This window comes from Mugil cephalus, chromosome 20 (assembly GCF_022458985.1).
Source record: "Mugil cephalus isolate CIBA_MC_2020 chromosome 20, CIBA_Mcephalus_1.1, whole genome shotgun sequence".
Classification (NCBI taxonomy): Eukaryota; Metazoa; Chordata; class Actinopteri; order Mugiliformes; family Mugilidae; genus Mugil; species Mugil cephalus.
In genome coordinates this window covers 13674544-13690741 of record NC_061789.1, presented here as the reverse complement: position 1 = coordinate 13690741, position 16198 = coordinate 13674544, and the positions used below count along the sequence as shown (strand labels likewise).

General features: G+C 43.5%; 1 protein-coding gene across 1 annotated transcript in view; it reads right to left on the bottom strand.

Annotated features, from left to right (window-relative positions):
- pitpnc1a (phosphatidylinositol transfer protein cytoplasmic 1a) overlaps positions 1 to 16198 on the bottom strand; it is a 40757-nt gene that overhangs the window by 3803 nt on the left and 20756 nt on the right. The window contains exons 2-5 of the mRNA XM_047571802.1: positions 9396 to 9544; positions 4579 to 4667; positions 3567 to 3574; positions 747 to 818 (exon numbers count right to left, since the gene is read on the bottom strand). Of these exons, the coding sequence (XP_047427758.1) occupies positions 747 to 818; positions 3567 to 3574; positions 4579 to 4667; positions 9396 to 9544 (318 nt within the window). The remainder of the gene's footprint in view (positions 1 to 746; positions 819 to 3566; positions 3575 to 4578; positions 4668 to 9395; positions 9545 to 16198) is intronic.

The following is a 16198-nucleotide window of genomic DNA, read 5'->3' as shown; positions in this document are numbered from 1 at the left end:
GCGGAGACGATGAACACATTCTGTCCTTCAGGCTTTAGGCTCAGACAATACCCTGAGGATGGTCGTGACTAACGCCTCGCGGCGGGTGACACATCAAAGCCGACTCTCGACCAAACCGTCGAGAAACCTGCTTACAGGAGTGGCTGAAGAGAGATTGAGAGCTCAAAGACATTAGTGGAAAAGAGGAGCCATGACTGGACAAATGGCGGAGGGGGTGGGACGTGTTATCTCGAGAGCGGAAGGAGCAAAGTCTTTGTGTTGAACATGCCTACACCCCCACTTGTTACAATTACTCGCAAAAGTGAAATTATGGCCATCTGGGAAAGAGACATAGTGCATTTGCAGCTACCGCCAGTCGCCACTTAGTGGAGCTGCGGCCCTTCCTCTTCAGCTGCGCCGTGGACCGAGGCAGTATTGCATAACTGAGATAATCCCCCCAGTGCCAATCAAGATGCTGTCGCTCTGAGGACTCAATACAACGAATCAACACTTATATCTATATATCTAACTTGACTGACTAAATGATGTCTGTGACCTCTAGGTGCAGTATGTTATGCGAAGTGAGAAGATTATTCTACTCAGGCTCTGCTCTCTGTTGCCATATCTCTCCACAAAGATGTGCCTTGAATCTACAGAAACGTTTTGACGTTGACATTGCATGAAAACGACCCTTCAGACAATTTCGGTAGAAATACAAGAAGAAGAAAAAACAGAGTCAAACGTTCAGCTCTCGGAGCGGCACTCACATTATCATTGCTCCCTTTGTTGTCTTCGTACTTGCTCTCTATGTGGATGGAAAACTTGGGCAGGAAGGAGCACTGGAGGGGAGAGAGAAGAGTGACAAATCAATATGCTCAATGACGACTGTCGGATGATAATTGCGTTGCTTTGACTGCGGGCTTTGTTTGGGCCAGATCACAACACGGAGGATGACATGTGATTCAAATTGCATTACACAAAACCAGATGAGCGGCGACGCCGCCAACCAAGTCCAATTAGCTCTTAACCTAACAGCTTAACGGTGGTTCCAATTATTACACAACCAAAAAGTTGAAAGTTGGTTACATAAGCTGAAGATGTACAAGCTTCTGTGTGTGTGAGTGCGTGTGTTTGTGTGGCACAGCAGGACGGAGACAGCAGGAATGATCAATTCTGCAGCAGAGGTAAGAAGGAGCGTACGAGGATTGATGCTGGTAGCTCAGGGTGAATGCATAGCAAACAGAGAGACAGGGAGCGTGTATGCCTCTTTTTAATATACCTACTGCGCAAGCAGTCGAGTTAACTGGACCCGTGCATGTTTTTTTAGCTGTTTATCCATCACGCTGAGGACCGATTTTCCAAAAGCCTGAAGGTGGAGTCGGATGTACGGATGGAGAAACCACCAAAATCAATAAGCTTCTTCTTTCTACAGACTATTAATGTTTGTTCAAAATGTCGGGGCAATCCTAACCCCCCGACCCTATAGACACTTAAGATCGACTGATATTTCCCTCCCTTGACAACCAACCCTGCAATCGGCGTACGCCATTGCAGCTAGTTATTTTTAATTGACCTTGCCACAGCCAATCTTTATCTTCACACCCTGCATCATCACCACCCACAGTGGGCAAAAGTGTAACTAAGCATTCCCCATCTGCATCAGCGCGACCATGCTTCGCGTTGGTCTTGTTAGTGGCTGATGCTTTCAAAACACTGTGTGCTACTTTGTACACCCACAGCAGTAAAAAGTTACTGACTTCCGTGTGAGCCGACACGACCTTCCTCACACATCCAGATGCTTCAACTAGACGCGTAATCGTCGGAGAGGACATCAGCCTGCAGCTAATTTTATTTCGGCTTCATTGATGTTTTCTTGCTGCTTTGGACATAAGGTGTTGGAGGAGGAGGTGTGTGTGTATGTGTGTGAGTGTGTGTGTGGATGGACATGTCACAGGGCACGTCCCCCTAATGTCCCCGAGCAAATCATTAGTGCTTTTTGTCCGAGACAGTCAATTATCACCTCTACGGCTGAGAGCCGGCCGAGTCTTAGGGGAGTTTGTGAAATACTCCTGATTTTTAATTAAAGTGTTTTGTGTCCTTGGACATCTTGATTTTTAGTTTCATATTGTCATGACTCGGAGCACAGATTTGAAAATAATACACTGTATTTCCCTATCAGGCAGTCGCTGCGTTTCCATTAGCCCTAGAAATGCGTAATAAAAAATAAAAAAAATGGTAATGGAAAAGCCTACATTCCGAAAAAACTCTCAGATATGTCGATATAAAAGTTCTCAAAAGTGAAGTCTTGCGTGAAGAGGATTTAAGAGATCGCGAGATGAGACTTGACGAGATTTGCAGCTCATTCGCGAAACACCTATCAGTGGAAACGCGTATAAAGCGCAAATTTCAGAAATATAGCTTTTATTTTGCGAAAAAATGTAACGAACACTCAGCTAATATCTTTGTTGTTGTCACATTTTAGCCAAAACCACAGTCTTTTCCCTGAACTTAACCAAAATTTTTTCTGCCTTGAGTAAACAGGTTCTGTTCAACATTTCTTCCTGTTAAAAAGTTTTCTTTTTCTTTACTGCCGCTCGTCGTACTTATTTTGTATTTTGTTTTGTAAGGGCATCTTGAGACAGTTTGTATTGTTATTGAGGCTGAGTAAATAAAATGAATGAATTGAGTGGTTTTGATGCTTAAAGACCCGGAAACACTAAGCCGGCATCAGAGAGCTAACGGACGCAATGAAGTGAAGTTGCAACTTGTGGCCGGTATCCGGGGATCAGGTGGTGGCTGCGTGAAAGAAAACAACTCTTCATGAAAGCAGGTGACAGAAGTCTGTGTTCGTCATTCAGAAAGAAAGGAGCAGCTATAGAAGCTAGGCAGAGCTACAAACCGTCGTACACACCTGGCCTCTCCTGTATCATGCAATGAACAGTCTGTTCATTCTAGATGATCGCGTCATTGTTGAATATTCAGATGAAAATGAAGTCACAAAAACGAGAACTTTGTTTCTTTTACACGTATAAGGCTTTTGGCTACCGTACGTGGACCACATGCTCTGTCCTCTCTGCTCCGGTTTGCTTTCGTTCCGGCGAGTCAGAGATGTCAGAGTGTTTTGTGTGATATAATCGCTGCTTTGCCACTGTATCAAGTGCCCATTGAGATTGTAAATGTGCAGAGGTTTAGGAGAGCTTTCCAGGGTTAGTATGGGCACATTGTCACTCCCACCAGCTACAGGAAATATTGTACATAGCACAGTGCCGATCTGGGGATTTGTTATTTCAATTATAGCCGCATCTGTCATGAACATGGAATGTAATGGTCAAGACTGCTAAAGTTGTTTGTGATTGGGATTGTTCCATGTGATTAGCACTTGCCCCATCCCACTCACACAGACACTGCATACCCCACCGACACACTCCGAGCCATGCCTTATGTTTAGCTCATGGATTTAATTGAAACATTATTGACACAATTTAGGAACTACATGTCGTCTCCGTTAATACAAAGGCAAAACACAACCTCCCCTCAAAGTGTTGGGTGCGCGTGTGCAGGGGGCAGAAACGTCGGAAACTACTCACCGTGTACTCTGAGCAGATTTTCCGCGGAGCCCATCGGTTTAATGGACAGGAGCGGGAGGGGTGCGCACGGGACGGGGGCAGACGAGTAGAAGAGGACAAAGAAACGAAACAGTATGAGATGGGAGTAGAGGGGGGAAAATAATTTAGTTCGAAATGGAAAATGGACCATTAAACCATTGGGACTTCGGTTCTTTGTAAAAGCACATAAGAGAAAACCCATTTTGCTGTGACAGACATTTTTTTTTTAAATCTGCATGACAATTTTTTAACATGCAGGGTCCTGCTGAGGGGCATGCTTTGTCACGCTTGTTTGTAACATAAACATAGGGTTCATACAGAGGAGCTGTGTGACCTTGTACAGATGCTTCTATGTTGCACGACGCAGTGCTGAGAGACACTGAGGCTGAAATAACCACACTGACATCTTGTTTGTGTCCAGTTTGTTGTGGAACCTTACAAACCGCAGGATGAGGCATTAAACTTGCGACATTAACGTGCAGTGTGATAATATGATATAATACGGCTTTGGATGCTGCGGATTACACATTTATGTAACACATTGCGCAGACCTTTGATCTGGTGTTTCAAGCAGTGTCCACGTATTGTGAGATGACCTGAGTTAAAGTGCCCCTCCAAATATAATGGCTGCAAAATAGCGATGGAAATTGCGGAAAAATTATGTAGAAACCGTTACAATCATATAGAAAATACAATTAAAAAATGATTTGCTTGTTTTTACAGCCTTGCACTTCGCTATTTATCCCAACCAGAACTGTACTGGAGAGAATATTGCTTTTATATCCTTTTGCCCTCCCACTGATCCCGAACAATGGCTGTCAGCAGGTGAGCATGACCGTGAGAGCTGCAGAAAAGTCATTGACGTAGGAACGTTGTTCCAGAGCGAAAGACGGTTCCTTTTCCTTTTTTTTGAGCAAGGTTTTTTTTTTTATTATTATTACACTAAACAGTATAATGTAGTATGTGGATAATGAGTGCATGATTAATGAATTACCTGTGATGGTGTATGGGTAATAGTTCCAAGCCTTCTCTGTGACATAGAAAATTTTAGGGACCACTGCTCTGGCCCAGCTGGGCAGCTTGCTGCAAGAAAGACAAAGAACAGTGCATCTGTTTATGAACTAGAGAAGAAATATAAAAAAAAAAAACAAAGGCAAGATGATGATGACAAATATCTCATGTGCTATACAATCAAAGAACAGTCAAAGTAGTGCTTCCTTAAAGCTTCTCATTCTCCCATCACCCAGCAATAGGGCAATGAGAAGCTTCCAGCTGTGTGCAGCCATAATTGAGGCAGCTCAACGCAACCGTGATGGCCCCTTGGGGAAGTTGATTACACTGATTACCCCCTGAACCCTGCAGGAGAGTCCTTCCAGAGCATGCATCGTGATAGATATAGAGAGGAGCATACAGAGGAGCAGCTATTACTGCAGCCGCAGTATACAAGGAGCCTACTGAGCGTCCAATCAAAGTGCAAACGAATACTGAAGAAAGGCTGTGGTAGACTGTGAGGAAAATCACAGCCACAGATGTGAGAAATATGTGAATTCGTAGGTGAACAGAATTGATTTTACTGGCGCTTTTCACATCGGAAGTTCTCACTGGCAACTGATGCCGAGAGAAAAGGGGAAGGGGAGTGTACAGTTGTCTTCCATCAGAAACATCCAGTTTCCTGATGCCTAAACATTAGCCAATCAAGCATTGCTAGTAGCATTGTAATTGGACACAAAGTCATCATTAAGTTGTACCAGATTGCACTTACGGGATAATTATCTGTTAAGCCAGCCATTGATTCATTTGACACAGCCCGCCTCACACCCCGGCATTATCACCCTACTCTCTTCTGGTCCTTTGTCTAAAAGATGTCCCAGTGGAATGGGCAGGTTCTCAACTGAGGCATCCAGGCACCATCCCACCAATAGGAGAAAGAAAGGTGTTTTTTATGCATATGCATATATATATATATATAACCACATTGTCCCTTTCACATTGAAAATCCCGGGCTGACACAAGATTTTCGACTCGCCTTTGGTGCACTCTCACGCCAGCAGTCTCAGGTCTGACCTCCCGCTGTGAGAGCTATGTGTCTATTTTTTCCTCCATCTCACACTACCAAAACTTTGCTCCGTTTGTTGAGCTGCTCACGGCCCTGGAGCTTCTACAATGACATAGTCTGACAGGCTGTCCAGTGACAAAATCTGAATGGGATAGGCATGTACATCAACGTCATTCCTGTTCACATCGAAGCCGAGCAAAGCTGAGCTAATAACATCCCGAGTTGATTGCCGGGTCAGTCGACCTGAGTCGAAAACCAGCGAAAACCACCTGTTGAGCAACAGGAACCAGTTCCTCAATGCTCATGACAATGTATAATGGGCACACCGTGCATTTAACCACCTTAGCCAACACAATGCAACATGGTCCAACATGGCCACCATTATCCTGCCTGACAGATTTGGCTGGAGCCACCCAGTATCTGCATAGGCTACCGGGACATGGGACAGCCTGTTCCCTCTGGTCCATTGCCAATGGCCTGTCAAACAGCCAGGGGAGTGTCCAGACACTGCATGTCATCACACTGACTTATTTACAATAACACTCATACACACTGCAGCTATAACATGGTAACAGGTGGTTTGTGGGTGGAGACGGGCTCGGCGTCCGACAGAGACTGCTCAAATTATCCATCACTTACACTGACCTCATCTTTCTCTGCCCACACACACACACGCACACACACGCACACACACACACACACACACACACATATAACACTGTCTCTTCCTCTCCTCTGGGTCTGTCAGTGACACTTCACATTTCCCATGAGCCTACTTACTTGTCACTTCTGACCACAAAACTTCACCTCACCCCTCTCTTTCTCCATCTGGCTTCCTTTTCCTCTCTGCCTCGTAGTCTTTCTTCTTTTGAGTGACCCCATCATCTGGTTCATAATTTGACTGTGCTAATTGTGCACCTTATTGTCTGATTTCACGAAAAATTGGACATGGAAAAAAAAATACTATGAAACTATTACGTGTAGGATGAATGTAGTAAAAGTAAGAGGCTAACTAGCTCAGTGAAATTAGATTTATGTAGTACCCATATTATGCTATGCTGGTGATAAATGTAATCTCTGTGTGGATTATTTTTGTAGGACACTAGAAGCACACAGAGACACTGGGGTGGATGTAGGGTGAACAAAACACAGGACTTTGACTCCCTAGTTTACGGAGGTGTTTCCAATCCCCTATCTGTGGTTAGCTTTATGCAATGTTAATATTACATTTTAGTTTTGACAAACATCATCCAGATATATTTGCATTTTCATCATATTAGCAGACCCATGCTGAAGTTTCTCCTTAATTTATTGTCTAACAGTGTTGATAATCCAGCAACACCACAACCACAATATCAATAGCTTTGACTGTGCACACACCTACATTACATCATGCACTGCTGTCAGCATCCTTTTCCACTTGTCCCTTCTAAACAAACATGTAATAATAATGAATCTGAGACGTGGAGTCACTATATTGGTCCTGCTCTGCAGATTTGAACTGTTATTCACGCCCCAAGGTGGTTCAGTTGACAGTGTTGGCGAATGCAATGCGCATAGTTCATACCAGCTGAAGTGCTCTGCGTCTGACCCTGTGCTCTGATCTCTATGGAAATCAATAGCTTCAAATTACATTACTTTGATAGAAGTTGGCTGTATTGATGGATTTGTGTTCCCGCAAAGTGTCAGGCATGGATTTATTGACCTTTGTTGACCAGCCTACAGTATATGACTGGCCATGAGCTAAGTGAGTTAGCAGTAAGCTACTGATTGATGCAGAAACAGCTATGATTAAAAAAAAATACTGGCCAGAGAGCCAATGAAAGATTTGAAGACTTTATGACTAAAGCCTGCAGATGATCATTCTTCATTCTCTCATTTTTCATTTTCATATCTTCAGTAAGGGGAATTGGTGTGGTGAATAGCCCTGCTTTGAAAAATAACATTAGTGCAATCAATAAAAAGTCCATGATATTCTGACAAATTCATGATTTCCTTTTTTTTTCTTACTGCACAAAAAAATCTTTTCAGTGGATGAAAAGGAACCACACTACAGAGACTGCACATTCTAGCTAATTCAATTGTAATTTACATAACAGAAAATCAAATACTCAATTTCACGCTTATCAAGTTTAACAAAGCACAGGGCCAGCACTGAGCTGGGAAGAAGGCTTGAAGGGAGATGAAAGGGGGGAACCAAATGAATAAATTCCTGAAGCACAACAACAATGAAATGGACATCCAAAAATCTCTTCATATCTGACATTTGATTATCCAGCCTCATATTTTTACTCAGCTCTTTATTTTGGTTTACACGCTACCAGATGTTGATGTGAACATGTGAGCATTAGACATCTGTCCAAGGGCTTCCCATATGTTTACAGCAAGGATTGCTGGAGGAATGAGTGGCAGCTATGCAGCGAAGAGATGACACGTTGTCTTCTCTTTGTCAAAGCTCTCTCTGACAGCTTTATCAGCAGCAGATTAATAAATGGTGACTTGTGTCTAAAAGTTAGGGATTACTTGTGTCACATGAAATATTAGAAGATTGTAAAGTCTTCAGCAGGAATTGAGCACTTAAGCCATACTTAAAATATCTTAATGTAGCATCCAATTTCTAAGATAGACACCTAGAAGTAGCTTCATTTAGCTGTTCTGTGTACACACGACAGCACTCACCATCGGATACTTAGATTATGGTGCAAGATGACTGAGCATTGAATGCACCACCCAAAGTGATCTCAAGTGAAGCTAATGTAAAGAAAACAGAGACTCTGTAGCAACACTGTCTTAATCATGCAGACTTATAATCCTAACTAACATGTTTGTTATTAATCAGGACAGCCCAGTTTGGCATGCGAGCATGTGTGGTCGAACCACGGTACCTGATTAAAGGGTTTCGCAATTGGTTAGTCCAACAACCAATCAGTGTAAGATTGGTAAAATTAAGATTCAACTCCACCGAGTATGACTGGACCACTGTTCTCTTCTTTCCATCACCACGTAAACAATTTGATTGGCCCAGAAGATCTATGTCGCGGCATAATAAGTTCCCAACAGAATGATTTCATCAATAAAAAGTTTGTGGGATGGAGAAGTTTGGGGCGGGCTTCCAGGATACGGGAGTCATTAATTTTTATTCACACGCCCTGGCGGAGAAACCACAGACAAAGTTCATGACACGAGTGAATACATTACTACGGAAACCCTAAGCGGCCATGCATTCATACACATTATTTCCTCCATTTTCCCATGATCTCCTGAAAGTTAAACTTAATCTAGCAAACATTAAAGCACAAATCAAATGGCTCACCTTACAGTAGGCCTATTACAGGTCTATTATTTTACTACATTACAGTGTTAAGGGCATCCATCAGTCAGCATGACGGAGCTCTCTCAAATTAAATCTATCGAGGTCTTGAGAAAAGAAAACTTTGTTTTCCTGAGAAAACGAGATAAATAACTTGTTATTTCGATAAAACAGAGGAAATGAATTCATTATCACAGGAAAACAGAAAAAAATACTGTGTGAATGCATGGCCACTTAGGGCTTCCATACATTTCATTTCTATCTATCATGTTGAGTTTATTTCATTTATTGTAAGCAAGCTTTCAACACTTTGACGTCAGTCTTAAAAACTTCAAATTATGGCAAGGTCTTGATGCCCTAACATTTGAAATTAACCTCATGGAAATTTGCTGATAATATAACTCTCAGCTGTATCATAAATAAATGGTAGGACCAAGACACTCACTTGTTGAGGTAGATTCGTTTCTCTGTGAACTGGCCTGATCCGTGTTCCGGGTCTTCGTACGGCTCGTTCTGCACCACCTCCACGCCTTCCCCACGTTCACTCTGTTCATGACTGTGTTTACTGATCATATACAGCTGGCCGATCCGATACTGAAAAACAGACAGGAGACAAGAGTAAGCAGTTTGATATACGCTCGACATTTTATTGAATTATTTAGACAAATGAGGCGGTCAACCAGACACATGCTATATTGTATGTGTGCTCTATATATACAAGGCAGGAGAGGCCACTTTCAATGGAAAGAGTAGATTCTTGGTTGAAGACCTGCACGTGACTCAACAACATAGGTTGAAAAACTTTTCTTTGTTTTTTTATCCATGATCAGATGATAAAAACCCCAACCCTAACCCTAATTAATCCAACTGATAGCTTTACGACACACTAGTTTGACATTAAAGCGGCCCTAAAGCTCTGACCCTAGAATTGCTCCTGCTTAACAACATAATCTGATAGCAACTATAAAAATAAATGTGGAAGGGAAAATACCAGGATTACTCTTCCTGCGTGGTGCTGACACCTGTGGGCAGTCTCCATAGTGAAGAAAGCTCCAGGATTAGGAACCGTCTGTGGCATAGTGACAAAAGCCTCACATCAGGTCTGCGTCGAGCAGCACAACAATAGCAACGGAACAGAAACAGACATCAGTCAGGTGACTCCCTCCCACGGCCCCTTGTGACACACATCAGTCAGCACCCGGAGTCCTTCACTCATCGCTGACTGACCCACTTGGCCCAGCGGCAGTGGCATTTTTGGCCGCTCCGACAGGTTGGGCGGATCGTCACGCGGCAACTATTTTCCATGCATTTGGAAAACGACAGGCGTCGGAGCGAGAATGCTGCGGGACGGAGGTTTCCGACTGCTTTACGATCCGGGGAAACCGATAGGGCTCTGGTGGTGACTACCGCCCCTCCGCCGGAATGCCAACGGGTCATATAGGACACACACATGCACACAGTGCACCAACCCAAGGATAGCTGTGTTAAGCTAATGGAAAAACGGACAAGGACCGCCTGGGATGTTGACTTGTGACTCCACATCCTGCCACGAAAAGCAAGCAGTGGACTGAAGAGGAATATGATAGCATAGTGGAAATAAAAAGTCTATCGTATCCCAGTCAACAAGCACAGAGTGTAACGTCCAACAATCCTAACGGCGTTTTTTTTTTTCCATCTGCTCTCCATGAGAGGAGGGCAATGAGCTGCGACAGAGAATTCCCAGCTGGAATGTCGACAGCGGTGTGTTTGTGACTGAACAGCTGGAGTCCTGCACAATTTTTCCGCCGCAGTGACACAGCCGCGGGCTTGGTGAGACAGAGGAGGAACTGGTGTTTAGTGACATACAGGCACAAATACTTCCTCGCAACTCATCTGTCAACCAGTAACTAAAAAACAATTTTTAAAAATCTGACGAGCTCGTTCCCGCTCCTCAAACGTGAGAATCGCGAACTCGTTGACGTATTTGCGTAAAATTTGCGTATTTTTGTCACGATTTGACATTACAACAGCAGGAGGTTTAAGAAAGAAGAGGCACGTTGTTGCACAGATCCAGAGGCAAAGAGATGGCTAAAGAGCGCAAATGAATCTCCCCGCTGGATGAAAAGCATCAAAGCTGAGCGCCCACTCGAGGGGACCTCTGATGGCTAGCAACAGTGTATTAACATTAAGCACCATCTTATGTCTGTCTCCTCTATTAATTCAAGGTTCAAACATATTGTGCAAACAAGCCAGCTGTTGTTCTTCCTACCCGCAATTGTGTTTAGGCCCCGGCCGCTGGCCACCTTGATGAATGAGGGGCCACTCTCATTGTTGTCTTTGGAAATCTCATTCTAATAACTAGAAGGGAGAAGTGGCTCTTACTCAGGATGGAGTAGGCATGAATAATCTTTCTCTCGCAAATGGCAACAGGCAAGGATCAAAGGAAAAAAACGAGGTGCTGTTGCATTTTCTCTTCAACGTGCCATTTCAACAATTTGCCACGTTTTTTTTTCTATGCCCTTCTGACTAATTCCTCTTTATCGTCACTTCACATTAACACAGCGTTTTAAACTCCTGCTTTTGACTCGCCTGCAAACTTTGCTCAACCTGAAAGGGACCAATATTGTGAGTGCTGCTGTTTCATTACACAGAGACACTTAGTGGCAGAGATGGGAGGCGAAAGTGAGACCAGCAGGGTGCACTAACCCACGAGAATTAAACCGAAATCACTTTTTAGCTTTGGCCGCTCAACACCTGTGGAAATACAACTGCTGCTGGTTTTGCTGCAACACAATCCTGTCTCCAACGTCCTGGTATCCACATACTGGTTGATGCAGTGCGTTCAAGGAACATGCCGGTTTCTTCTACCAATACGCACGACTCTGTCCCTGTGGTTTATTATGCAAATGTTCAGCGTAAAGGACCATTTCAAGAAGGACAGACTAAGCCTTACAGAGATAAAACTGTGTCTCTTTCTGTTCTTCTTGGCCCTCTATTCTAACACAGAAGCAGGTGGTGGTCATTGCGGCGCAGCCAAAGAGTGCGTTGCTGTGAGTGCGAGATAGAAATCCTGACAGAAAGCGCACACACTTGCACGCACGTGAAAGTGCCAGGCACAATGCTAAGATGTAATTAAAATTCAACCAGGCGGAGTAATTACTGCTCCGAGCGCTCAGCATTCTTGGATAAATGACTGAGCTCCTGTTGAGATAAGTAGCGTCTGCGTTTTGATGTCCATCCTCGGCTGCATGTGAGTCAACGGCGGAGGGGGAAAGAGAGGGGAGCGTGCCCGGTCTGCAAATTATCCTTCATCTAAGCGCACTCAGTCGATTGATAAAGCGTCACACTTTAATCCCAGTCATTGAATCAGTTTGTTTGTCATCTCCATGTGAAACGCTTAAAATCCTCAGGAATTATAATGATTTACAGCGTACAGTTTTCAACACATGCGGCTTTGAATTAATCTTTACCAAATGCGGTCCATTCATATTGTCTTATCTCATCGGTCCACATGGTTTCAACATCAGATACAAACACCCAGGCTCTCATAGCAGATGCACAAAAACACAGGCCAAAACCAAAGAAATCTAAATGGAGAGCTATGTATGCTGGCAAAGGGTGATTGTTATTTATCAGAACGTATGCAAGTAACAAATATATTCCAAACGTGGGCCATCAACACATTCAGCATTGTGTATTACAACAGCAGCACTGCACACAAGTTTAACACAAATTAATTATTTCCAAATTCGCATTGCGCCTGTTTATTCGTGTTGGTAGCGCTGCATGTTGGGGTTTTAACCACCATTAATCATTACTAAATTTGTACTGGATAAGTACATTTTATGGCTTAATCTGAAGCTTGACAGCACACACGCCTATGAATTCATTTTAACAGAAGTGTCTCACAATCTCCCAGCAGATGAAACACACACCGCTTTGTGCCTTCAGGCTGCGCGAGGGAGCGAACTCTATTTGCTTCTTCATCTCACGAAAGCGACTTGAATCATGATAAACAGGGGACTGCCAAATATCGTACGTCAGATCATAGAACTCCATTAAAAATGCCATCAGCAGGCCTGCTGGTGGAGCGGCACAGGCTCAGCGCGCAACGTCGTAAATAACATTTCGCTCCGAGGTAGTGCTGGTTCAAGTGGGAAGAGACAGTCCCACGGAAAATTGTGTGAATCGTGTAAATCCTTGGGGTCGAGACATAGTGGTGGACATTGCTGCTCACAGTGAGGGAAATGGTTGAGCATGTGAAAACGCTTTGTTCAGAATAAAACTATATGAAATGTTAGTGTTAGTATTCATATTTTGAAATGAGGACATTTCAGTAATATGAATTCACAGACAGATTTGTCAAGGAGGACTCTGCTGGGACATTTTTATACCTGGCTCCGCGGTAGTAATGACACTCTTTGATGGCAGCAGCCATATCCCGCAGGATGCAGACACACACAAAAACGGTTTAGGAACAACTAAAACAAAAACAAAAAGAAACATGAAAAACACCACAAGACCTGGCCTCCAAATTCACTAGACCCCAAACTGGTCATGTATCTGTGGGATAATCCACAGAGACCCCTCCCCTAAAACCCATAGGACCCAAAGGCCCCCCACTAACAACATCCTGTTACCAGACACCAGAGACAGGACACCCTCAGAAGGCCCATGTTCATTCTCTGAAGAGTCACATCTGTTTTGGAGGCACTAGGGAAACCTAGACAATATAAGGAAGATGGTCATAATGTTATGTCGGATCAGTGTGTGTTCTGCATTGCATTGATTTCAGTGACAGTGACCATTTTTCCATTTAATTATTCAGTGTAAACTAAATCCCCTTTCACATCGGAAAAACCTGCGTCCCGTTTTTTTTTGGTCTGATTTGAAAGGGTCACCTCAATCGACCCAGGATTTTATCAGCTCAGCTCGGCTTCGATGTGAACAGGAATGCCGCATCGGCCCGCTAATTTACATGATGAGGTTGATGTAACATTCTGATTTTGTCACTGGACGGCCTGCCTGACTGTGTCATTGTAGAAGCTCCAGGGCTGCGAGCAGCTCAAAAACAGAGCAAAGGTTTGGTCTACTCTCATAAGAGACTGATCTCTGTCCATTTTTTCAATCAAGGTATAAGACCCTCTGACTATTGCAGGTGTTGGGCCATTAGTGAGGGTCTGTGTCCTTAGCTCGTGTGTGTGTGTTGTACTATTACCACTAACAGGACCCCCGTCAACATCTTTCCAGCCAAATCAACGTGCTGAATTGGCAGCAGAATGAGTGACATGAGGGAGATCAATCTGACTGGCTGCTTGGCTTAGCAAACCAGTGCACGAGAAGAGATATGGAAGTGACAAAAGTAAGCAAACGATATCTACACGGAAGGCTCCCCTCATTTTTCATCTAATCTGAACATTCAAAGTAGAGTAAATAAACTGTCGACCAGCATGTTTCGGTAGAAGCCGGCTCTCAGCCGTGTTTTCCTCTGCCTATCCTCCCTGCTGCAGAAGCCCTTTATTGCCAGTAGTTCTTTGATGTTGGGGTAGTGGATCCACGCCAAGTGGGCAGCTGGCCATTGTCCAGTGTGGGGCTATCGGTGTCCTGCTGGCTCTAGCACAAGCACCGTCTGTGATATTTCTGCCGATTAAACGTGCTAAAGAGAGAGACTGGTGAGAGGGATCACTGTGACTAGCCGTTCAGCTTAACTTGTGACAAAGTGTCACAAGTAAGAAAAGAAAGAGGAAAGAAAGGGCTCACAAAAGCTCACAGTCTAAGACAACTCCTATGCTCGGGCGGGGTTTGCTCATTTTACTTTACAAGTACTTTAAGACCCGAGCTGAGGCACACTGCTGTTTCAGCAGAAATCGGGGCATGCTGCTGAGAGCGAGCGCATGTGACTGACTCAGCAAAAGGGGAAGGAGAGTGTTACCTTAAAGGTTTGACAGATTCACTTGCCACAGAGGCGATAGCGTAGGAGGATGCCAAGGAGGGCAGCTGGCCTCGGGGAAGCAATGTGTTAAAAGCAGCTTAACGTTAATGAATTCTGTGCCACACTATACGGGAATTGCCTTTCCTAATTTCATCGGCTCACTCAATCTGGCGCGTCAAGAAGAGAAACAGGGACTTAGGGAGCAAGATAGTCTAAAGTGTCAAATCCTTACTTTAAGGAACTGCAGGTGGTTTCGAGCACATTCTCTGCATGCGAATCAGCTACAATACCTCGAATCACACTAATGAGCTTTATATATTATATATTTTTTGGCAGAGTCAAAGAGCAGCTCCATGATTTCATTATACAGCAACTCTTCTGTAACATTTAAAAGAGAAGTCAATATCAGAATATCAAGAATTTCTCCATTATGGGATGAATAAAGGCTTATCTTCACTATCACTATCACTATCTTATCTTATCTTATCTTATCTTATCTTATCTTATCTTATCTTATCTTACAGCCTGTACCGTGGCTAATTTGTTGAGCATATTTTATCAAAGTTAAGAATCTTAAGGTACATTTTTCAATTTCTGACCTTTGTTTGGAAAATCACTTTGTTCTAAGTTTGTACCCGAAGTAAGTTGTTTCATTTTAAAGTGTGAAAAAAGCAAGTTCTTTTTTTTTGAGGGAACACTGATAGAAACATATTTAGAATTTATGCTTCTTTAGAGTAAAAGCTAAGGTAACATTTAAGGTAAATTCCCTGACAAACACAGTACACTGGGCAACAGCATTATAATATTATATTAAATGATTTTGTATAACCTGTTTCCAATTAAGATTTCCTCCTACATCTCATTTCACTGCAGGGGAATTTCATCTGTGGTCCTTAAAAAGAAGTACCACATGGTGAACTTAACAGTGACAACGAATAAAATATATTACACAACAACTACTATAAATGAACTGAGGTGGATCTTAGACCACATCTGAAGACTGGCCTCCTTGGAGCCACTTGCCAAGAGCAGAAGAGACTGTTACATAACCTTTGCCAAGACGTGTGGTGGGGTGTGACTTATTAATACTGATCACTGCAGGTGGGCTTGTCTTTCTCTCTCCCCGTTTTCCTTGCTTGGTTTCTTTCCACCCATCTTCTCATCTTGCATCTCTGCAGCGTCCGAGGTCGCTAAACCAGAGGTTACATAACATGAAGATCACTCACAACGGATCACTGCGCTACGCTTCCCCTTCGCTACCCGCCTGCGAGCACATGGAGTGGCCGACTGGAGTGATGTATTTATATGCACGCAAGAGGCGGGATGAAAAAGAACAA